Source organism: Dicentrarchus labrax, unplaced genomic scaffold (assembly GCF_905237075.1).
Source record: "Dicentrarchus labrax unplaced genomic scaffold, dlabrax2021, whole genome shotgun sequence".
Classification (NCBI taxonomy): domain Eukaryota; kingdom Metazoa; phylum Chordata; class Actinopteri; family Moronidae; genus Dicentrarchus; species Dicentrarchus labrax.
This window is the reverse complement of record NW_026136708.1, coordinates 18791451-18801791: the sequence shown is the minus strand read 5'-3', so window position 1 is coordinate 18801791 and position 10341 is coordinate 18791451. Positions and strand designations below refer to the sequence as shown.

General features: G+C 41.4%; 1 protein-coding gene across 1 annotated transcript in view; it reads right to left on the bottom strand.

Moving 5' to 3' along the window:
* Positions 1-14: 14 nt before the first annotated feature.
* The window catches only part of mettl24 (methyltransferase like 24), a 36283-nt gene continuing 25956 nt past the window's right edge, over positions 15-10341 (bottom strand). Inside the window, exons 4-5 of the mRNA XM_051408446.1 lie at positions 6254-6479; positions 15-1330 (exon numbers count right to left, since the gene is read on the bottom strand). Of these exons, the coding sequence (XP_051264406.1) occupies positions 1013-1330; positions 6254-6479 (544 nt within the window). The 3' untranslated portion in view covers positions 15-1012. The remainder of the gene's footprint in view (positions 1331-6253; positions 6480-10341) is intronic.

Here is a 10341-nt window from a genome sequence, read left to right as displayed (position 1 = left end):
GGAATCCCAGACCATTATTTGTTTCCTCTCTTTATTAAACGTCATCAAAAGATTTGGTCAATTACATTAACTATCATTTTTCAATGTGTAATGTTTTCAGATTAAGTTTGTTGGTGAAGTTCAGGTGCAGCACAGATAATGGACTGAGGGCCAATTGAACACCAGAGGAAAACAGAACAAGTGACAGTTATACAAAAATGCTTATTTTGGAGGATCTCATGATGATGTTTTTGATTATAATCCAGGAAATTCCACTATGCAAAAAATAAAATTGGAGTTCATATTTTCTTTTAGTCTCTCACACTCAAACACATCTTCATTTAAATACCCAACAAACAGAACAAATCTACAGACATCACCATTCTGCACATAATTGTTTTGTGTTCTCGATGCAGTCATATCAGGGTTCAACTGCAGGGGAGTGTGCCAGCTGTGTTCATCTTCTCCGCAGTCGTATTCTGCCGCCTCCGGAGCAGATCCAATTTCTTTACCTTTTATTACCCACATTCCTCTGCACATTCGACGGCCTCCTGCAAATACCCACTTACTGTCGAGTAGGGGCAGGGTCTTTCATCTGCCCTTTTAAACATGGTGTATCCATTTCCTTTAATTCATGTTATATTTTGAGGCGACTGTGGTCTCTGGACCTATGCAGACCTGTTGTAATCTGGAAAAGGTTGTCTAATATCTGGCTGTGGGCCAAGCTCAGATAGGCCCACGATGACAGGGGTGACTGTGACTCAGAGGCTGACCTGCAGCCAGCAACACATCCACTATGAGGTAGAACACAGAGAGCCTCTGGAGGCAATTACTCTGCCCCTCTACACGGCTGAGGTCATTACAAGCCAGGAGAGAAAGAGCAGGAGGATAAGCAGGAGCAGGGATTTTAACTTTCCAAAAAGGTCAGGCCAGATAAGAGCAGGCTGCTGGGGAACAGCCGTGCTCTAGCAAGAATTTGTGCTCACACTCAAACTCCATGTTACACAAACTTGTACATTCAGTCAGGCTCCCCTCAAGGCTTCCACTCTGTGTTCACCCAGCTCAGGGTGTAAGCACTGCTGGCGTTGAGGACGTTCTTATGCAGAAAGAGGTGAGGTTTGGCAGGGTCGCTGTGAACATGAAAGAGGTGGAAGTTGGCGCGTTGGAGCTCCTTGAGCAGGCTGAACCAGTACCGTACCACGGATGGGTCGTCGCCACCCACCTCGAACCCTGCCCAGTGCAGGTGAAGCTCCAACAACAGCTGACCCACTGAGTCCAGAACTCCTTCCAGGACCAAATTCTCCAAAATCTTCCACTCTGCGCTCTCCATATCCGCTTTCAGTACATCCACCTAAAAAAGGGGGGGGAATATCACTTTGGATGTTTTTTTCCTTCTTCGGGTAATAAATGACTTCTATTATAACACAGGAATGACTCTAAACTGTGTAGAATTACTCAACGCAAAAGCTATTAAAAGATGAAAAGGAGTAACTGAAGCTTGGCCTTTGTTCCTGCTTTAGCAATGTTGATGATGGATTGAGCGAGAGAGCAGCCTGACAAGATTTGCTGTGTTGAAGCAGAGAGGAAATGCTTCATAAGATGAATGTTAATAGCACCCTTAGGTCATATTCATGTAAAGAGACTTGTGCATGCCGAAAGTTTACTACGCATCCTCAAGACCTTGGGATTCCTACTGAATTGCTAAAGATGTCCACTGTCTGACCTTTATGTGTTTTAAGAGTCTTGTTAGCGACGGGGCATGTATTCCCTTTAGGCTCACTAATGTCTCAGTTAGCATTTTCTCAGCAAGTACATCATGTAGCCACTAAATGAGCAGCGATAAGACCTGAGGAGAAATTAGGTTACAGGACTAAAGAAATAGGCTCTTTGTAGTGTGAGTACATTATTACATAAAAGATAACATGGGATACTAGCAAAAGGAAATCCATAGAAGGTCTACAGAGCCATTGCATTCAGGTATACGGTCTGTAGGATTTATTGGCATCTAGTGGTGTAGTTGCAGATTGCAACTCCCTCGCTTCACCCTCCAAGCACAAAAGGTTCGTCTCTTCTGGGCTACTGTAGAAACATGTGGACTCCATGGAAGGCGGCTGTGGATACAAAAGGCTCATTCTAAGGTAACAAAAACATTCCTATATTTCTATATTTAGGTGATTATACGCTGATGAAATCATAGTTCTGAATATTATATTCAATTTCTGCCAATAGATCCTCCTCAGTGTTACACACCGGACCTTTAATTGTGGGAAATGTTCAAATTTCATCTGGCGCCATGACATGAAAATGAAATTCCTCTCCTACTGATGCCTTCGGGGACGCTACAGAATTCCCAGCCATCATTAGTGGAACTGAACAAGTCTCAGACGCTTAAGAACAGCTATCTGTGGAGAACAAGTCCAAGTGTTGTCCTGTATCCTCCCCACGGGCACCAAACCTCCCACAAGCAGAGATACGTTCCTTAAGTGGACAGAAACCTTGTAATTGAAGATGATGCGGCATCATCAAGAGGTGATATATTCACTTGGTCTCTAAGGAGAGTTTCTCTGTATGAGTTATTATGTGTTTGTGTGCATGTGTCGAGGTTGGATGGTATTTATTCTGTCTGTCTGACTGATTTTTATTTTTTTTTCAGTGGACTTCACACAAATGGCCTTTCTGCCTCAGTGGCCCCTGATCCGATGCTGCCGGTATCAACTCTCTCTGCAGGAGAAGTTGCAAGCCCTGGCAAGACTCCTGTCTGGTGTGAGCGAAGTCCATATGGTGATGGAGCTTTGGAAAGATGACTTTTGCTACACTGCTGTGCAGCGTTAGCCACACTAAATGGTCCTTAACTATGCTGAAAGGAAATGCGATAGGATGGCAGTCTCCTTGTGGTTGGAAAGTAGAGTAAGCCAGCAGCTACTTAGCTTAGCTTAGCATAAAGACAAATGGAAATGGGGAAACCACTGGTCTGTCCAAAGCTAACAAAACCTGCCTACCAGCAACAAAATTACTTTTTGAGAGGTTATGCGCCGGACTGTTTCTTGTGCAGGAGCGGTTGCCAGGCAACCAGCAGAGATTCCAGAAAGTTACAGTCCCTAACTAAGAAGAAGTGAACTTCAGAGGTGCTGGTAAGCGGATTTTGTTACCGTTGGACTGAGCCAGGCTGGCTGTTCTCCCCCCCTTCGCCCCCCCGTTTCCACTCTTTATGCTAAACAAGCTTACCGTCTCCTGGCTCCAGCTACACACATGACAGTGGCATCCATATTCTCAAATAAATTCTCCTCAAGAAAATAAATAGGCCTTAAGGTATTTCCAAAAATGTGGAACTATTTGTTGAAGCAGGTTTCAAAAAGAGCACTGGAGGATGTTGATCTTGAGGAAGACACATGGGTGACATACACATTTTTTCTCTTAACAACATCACGTTCCCTTGGACATTGACTTGTCTTTGGTTTAAGCTCATTGTGAGTCTTGAACTGTGACAGCAAACCCTTTAAACCATTTTGCACAGTTTTAACTTCCAGTCTCTTTGTTATGCAGTCCGATATGAAAATTCTGATAAATTCGAAGGCAATCACCGACTAAATTGCACTCCCTGCAATAATAGAGCAAATCAGCCCAATTGCATAGCCTCTGTAGAATAAGTTTTATAAAATGTCTTTGCACTCTGCCCTCCGCTGCTAAGAAATCAATGTCATGTTACTGCAAAATGTCTTTTTACTCAATGGGCAAATAGTTCTCCTCCCAATGGCTCATACACTATATGATCAAAATACACATGGTAATTATTTCTGTAAAGCATCCTGAGGATTAGGCAGCACATTGGGACACATTTTAATTTAGAGAGTCTTTATAAACAAACAAGTTTGCTGCTTTGTGAAAATAACTTTAAATGGTAGTTTGAACTTTGGCTTGTTAATTGGCCTGAAATGTGTTTATTTCATGGTGGGCAAATCCTAGCTATTAACAACACTTTTGTTTACTCCTTTTGTTTCACACAATTGATCTTGTTAAAAAAAATCCCTCCGTTTTCTAAATCTGAAATCAGAGAGCGAAACACAGCTTCTCTGACCTTTTATTATTATATGTTTTATGGGCTTTAATTAGTGAGCCTGCCACTGGAGAACAGATCACAATTAAAGATATTTAATTACACATCTGAGAGCATTACTGATTTTGTGCTTTTTGGAAGCACTTCAGTAACTGCTTTGACATCAGGGCAAAGACTCCCTTGGCAGAGACACACAATAGAAGTCTGTCTTGATAGTCACCTGTGTTCAGTGTTATTTCTCCCAGACAATAAGAGATAATTGTGCTTACTTCCAGTGCAGCTCACCCTAGCTAAGGGGTCGCATATAGATATTTTCAGCACGTTCTTTATTTACAATTGTAAGACTAGATTTATGTTGGGTAACCATAGCAATGTATTAGTGCAGGATTGTGCCCTTCATGCAGGATGAAAAGTTAGATGGAACTGCTGTATATTGTTGTTGTTTTCTACCCCTCGTAATCAAACAGTGCCTAAGACTGGTAGTACCACTGGGCAATGTTCACATTGTTTCACTGTCTAATTACCAACATGATCAATGGTCCAATAAGTGGTTTCTTTAAATAAAATATGTGGTTTCATGCTACTGACATTTGTCCCTGTCGTGACAGTGCCTGCTGTCTCAGCTGCTCACCAGAGCTCAGTGAATGAGTCATCTGTGTAGTTTTTTTTTTAACACAGATAAGAAGTGCTGCAAAAATGCATATTTTGACCTTTCCGAGTGACTCTGTTTCTTCACTGAAACTGTTCTGCTGCTGCTTGCTCCTCCGGCACACTGTACTCACATTAAAACCTCATTACGAGAATGCATGCATGGCTTTGCATTTAAAACAGGTGGATACTGTCATCTATGAGTTTGGTGTGCAAACCCACCCCGCATGAACACATACACATACACATACACACCAACGTTTATCTGTTCATATCATGTCACACACTGAGAAGATATTAATATCCTCCAAAGTCCCTTGTATGAGCCAGTCTGTTTTGCTTTTGGCACCAAAAAAGAAATAATGAACTCAACTCACATTGAGAAGGCATTTTACAAAAGATGAATTAATCAGATTTAGATAATTTGTTTGTTTCTGGAGAAATCATAAAGTTAGCAGCACTGCTAGCTGCTGCAATATACCCCATAATTGTAAAGTAAAAGGAAATTGAAAAAGGTTTATCCTCATGGGGCTAGGAAGGGCAAGAATGTGTTTAGCAGATTTCCTGGCAAACTGTCCCTCACATAAGGAGATTTCTTGCATGTCAAGAAGATACTTTTGGTGTCAGTGGAGACTCTTGGAGCCAAACTATGGAACAAGTTCATCATCTCGGAAGCATGAATGTGTTTGATTTCATGACAGTCCAGAAGACAAAGGGTCTTAAGATCCAACCCCTGGGGACAATAAACCACAATGAATTTAAAGTCATTACATGTAGATTTCTAATGTTGGATATTCCAAGTGGGAGTATTAACGAAGGAAGACAGTAGGCCATACTGATATCCCAGACCACAGCACATAAACTGCACAAATTTTCACTACGATTGACTCATTTTTCTACACATATTTTTTATGCATCGGAATATTCTGCAAGATACTCTAATGGAATTCAGCCATTAATTTAGCAGACTATGAATGCACTGTAAGCGGAAGCTCTGTAAGTGCCAAGGCTAAGTTTCCTTCTTTCTTGGCATGCAAAGAGACCCTGACAGTCATTCAGCTGGGACTTTATGATCTATGTAAAAGAAGCTTGGCTTCTTTGACCTTGAATTTTCATTCAGCCTTTTCCTAAACAGGCATGTTCACTGAATCTATAACTGTGTTTATTAGTATGCATGCTGTCAGTGGGCTTGAGGTGTGTGTATATGATTGATCTTGTATGCAGATCCCTATCTGATGAGGTGGAATACAATCCCTGGGGGGCTTTGAAGAGGTAACATTCAGCATGATAATATTTAAAGGAGGAAAACAAAATCATATATGGGTTTATCACCTGGAGCCTGAGACAAACAACAGAGGAAGGAATCATGATGAACTGTATTATGTCGGGGGGCACAGGAAGAGATCTGTGTTTGCATTCATGCAGCATATAAGTGAATCTTCTCGCTGCTACAGAAAGGAAAATCACTTTTAAATGGTTCCAGGTGATTTTATAATGGCAGAATCCCTCATGAATTTATATTATAACCAGAGACCATGTTGTATACTATCCCACTTACGCTCTTCATCTTACCTGTCTGTGTCCAAAGTCATTAAGGATGGTGGCCAGTTTCTTGGTGTTGACGTACTGACGTTGGGCGGCAAAAGCCGGGTTGGGATCCCTCCAGTCTACAGAGAGCCGATGAAGCCACATTTCAGCCTGCTGCAGGTGAGGCTGCTTCAGACTGGGATCAAAGCAGTGGACCTCACATCCTGCCCGTGCAAGAGAACCCTCCAGGGACCGATCATCCACACCCAACCTGCAGCCCACATGACACAAGACAAACAGAGTATGCCAGAGATAAGTGTTGAAAACTGTACCAAAGGCTGGACATATCTTATTTTCTTATTCTTTGATCATATAGTCTCCAATTTAAATCCACATTTTGACTAGTTTAGATTACAGTTTATTTAGCCGAACTTCTTATACATTTGCTTGTTAATGCCTCTACCGAATTTCATGCTAATCCATCCAATAGTTTGTGAGGCCTCATAGGGGTTCTAGAGGAAAAGTCAGGGCAAAGTCAAAGTGATTAAAGCTCATCCTCTGGGGATCGTGAATGTCTGTACAAATGGTAATGGCAATCCATCAAGTAGATGTAGGTATATTTCACTGGATGGCGCTACATAAAAAGTCAGTGAACATCAAAGTGAATTAATGTACACTCTTCCTCTGGGCACATGAATAATGAAAGATCTTCATCATATTTTATGACAATCCATACACTATTTATTGAGAAAATCTGAGTCTGGATCAAAATGGTTGATTGACCAAAAGAGTGACATTGCCATCCACTTAGCCACATCCCTAGATTGCCTCAGAAAGGGGATACTTAGGGAGTCTAAGTTTTGGTACTGGTGAAAAAAACTCAAATGTATCACGACATGCATTGACATTTTTGAACACAATACCCAGACCTGGACAGAGAGGGATGGATGCAGCTTTATAACTTCAATACATCTTTACCACATTCAGTCTGAGACATTGCTACAGCTTCTAATAAGATCTGCTGGATTTTACAGTATGGGAGTGGGTCAGATTTCACAGGAAATCTAATAAATGACATGTCAACTCAAAATAAATCCATCCATCTTCCCGTCAGGCTATCACCTGATAGCACCAAGGGCAATTGCTTATAAGTACAAAACAGAACGAGTGCTTCCCGTTTTATTCCAGTGCAAACTGAGCTAAAACTTTAAATCCGACACTTGTTATACTGCAGAATAAAACATTTGATCAGAGACCGACATCTTTTTGTAACTTGAAGCAAAGGGATTTATGACACAAGTGGTTTTGAGAAACATCAGCACAATGGAGGATGACCAATTTCTTATAATAGAATTTCTCACTGAGACAAATATACAGACACACTACATATCAAACACCACATAGTCACTGTGATCCTGACTTGACCTGCCCACTTAAAAGCCAAAAAATCAATAACAAAAAATCAAGAGCTGGATAGAAGAGTTTTGCCAGAAGGTACTTTCTCTCTTGTTTCCTGTTACTCTTTTGCTCTCTTTTACCTTTACTTCTCCAGTCTTCTGCTTATCCCTTATGAAATATGATGCTTAGCTTTAGTAGAGAGACACATTTCCTTGTATTTGTCTCTTTTTCATGCTTCTCCCTCACATTCCCCCTCCCCCCCTCACTGTTGTTCTCTTCATATCCCACCCCTCCCTTCTCTAATTCTGCAATTTTCTGCTTTTCTTCCTTTCTCAGTCTCTGTCTCTGCATTCCCTCGTGTCTAGTTTGTGCTGCGGCTGTATTCTGTAATTGCGGCGGGGGAGTACATTTCATAGCACATGTCTTTTTTACAGATGAGGCACAGGGTCCCTGAATGCATCCCACTAGCAGTGAGATGAGACATGAGCATGTGAGAGAGATTGAGATGCAACTAGACGTCTCTTTTTACCGCACTAAATATCTCAAATATTTCACTGAGGGTTTCCCAGTCTCTGGTGCAGGGCTTCAGCCAGGAATCACTGCAGTGACACTCGGGGGGGGCTCTTCTGAATGCTGATAAAGGAGGTTCTCTAGCTGTATTATCCTCTCTCATGAGACTACTAAGAGCAGGAGCAGTAACACCCTGTTGACTATATTGTCACGGCAACCAGATGGGAAGACGTGATGGTGTGTGATGGGTCACAAACACCTAGTGGATTGTAAATCTGATAGACAGACCCTTTAGGATGTCTGTCCTCGCTCCGAACTATTATGTCAACAGCCTGTCTGGATGTTGTGAAGCTTAGAAGCGAGGCCGGTAAACAAACGCTGGGTGGGAAACTATGTGCTGTCTGCTAGGCTCTTTCCCTTTCAAAATTCCCTTTTCTACCCTTAAACCTTTGCTGCCACATCTCCTCTTATTTTTATTCCCTTTGTTTCAAATGTCAGGTGTTCTCAAAACATTTTTCACACCACGATTGTCTCTTCACCTCTATCCTCACTCTTTGTTTCTACTGTGCACCTATTCCCCTTCCTTCATCACACATTGCAGCAGATTAACATATGCATCAATGAGTGATGAGGTGCCAGGTATTTTTAATTCCCTTGCTGTGCTTTAGCCTATATAAGTGCTCTAAATTTGCTGCTACAATATAGCCTACAGTCTGCAAGTAAAGTTGTGAGTGAGTGGAGGAAACAAAAGTCTTTCTGCGCTTCTTGGGTAAGTTCAAGATAAGGCTGAATGTAGTTCAGCGAGAGATGACGTTCATAAAAAAGGAAGAGTGTGACTTCGCTAGACTATCGTCTGCCACCATGTTCCTTGGGGCGAAAAATGAGGCTGTGGTTAGTTGAAGTAATTTAGTTTGCTACTTCAATGATATCTGAGAGCGGAACAAAGGAGAGAGACCCCAATTGGCCCCTACGTACATTTTACTTGCGTAAAAGGAAAACCACAGGTGTAATTAATAACATTAATAATGGCTCTGTCACATTCAGTGCCCTGGTAAGCCGTTCCAGTGAGTCAGCATGCATAATAGGCCATTTTCACCGGAGACATTTTGACTTGTCATAGTTGGAAAAGCACTCATGTCACTAATAATATTATCAATGGCTCTGTTCTTTTCAAGTGTCCCAGTAAGACATGACAGTGTGATGGTGAGCCTGAAACTGAAGCAGCTAAATGGAATTCAGCCATCATTATTTTTATTTATACATCTATGCCTTTCTTACTGTGACAAATCAAAATGTCTTCTGTGAAAAGACCAATTTAGAACATCCTAAAACATAAATTATGTTTTTATTTTGTGTAAAAAGTTGTGCATATGGTCTACTGCTTAGGGTATTTTGAAAGCTGTACTGTTAAAGCTAATTAGATGAATGTTTCTCAAACTTTTTACACCCTTTTAGAAAATATTAGGTTTTCAAAGTACCACTATTATGACCGATATTAAAATACAGTAGTGTAAGCTGACCCTTTTATTTATTTTTGTCGGTTGTTGAATCCTGAACAGAACAGAGTTAATTAGGTGGCAATGGGGTACTCCTGGTCCTGCCCTCTCTTAATTGTTGTAAACGTACCATAGTTTGAGAACCAGTGATTTGGATGGTTTTGTTAAAACGTGTTATTTTCATATGCCTGTAATGCTGTTTTGGAGGCTACAGGAAATGCAATAGCATTTGCTTCACATATATAAGCATACACCTACGCTTAACTCAGTTACTGAAAGAATGTAATTAGAGTGACGACGATAACATCCTCCCTCACTGAACAGAAAATAGAGAAGGGCTCTTCGGTGAAAGAACAAAGGTGCAGCGACAGGAGCCAGTAGCTATGTTCTGAATATTCCTGTTGCTGTATTAGCTGCTCATACTTTTGTTAAAGTTTTTATTTTATTGTAATGGATGATTCAACCACTCAGACAATCTTTGATTACAGTAAGCATCTGCACTGTTACTGCACGAGGAGAAAAAATACTGTATGATCAAAAAGACGGACTAAGAGACGGAAATCAGTATGATGGGAGGAAGATGGTGGAGGATGAGAGAGGTAGGTTTGAGTACGAGAGGTGAAAGGTGGATCATTGATCTTTCATGTGGAAAAACATCCTGCAAATCCCTCCCCCCGTCCGCCACCATGTGACAGACCAATCAGAGAACAGCTGCTCATCCTGCCCAGG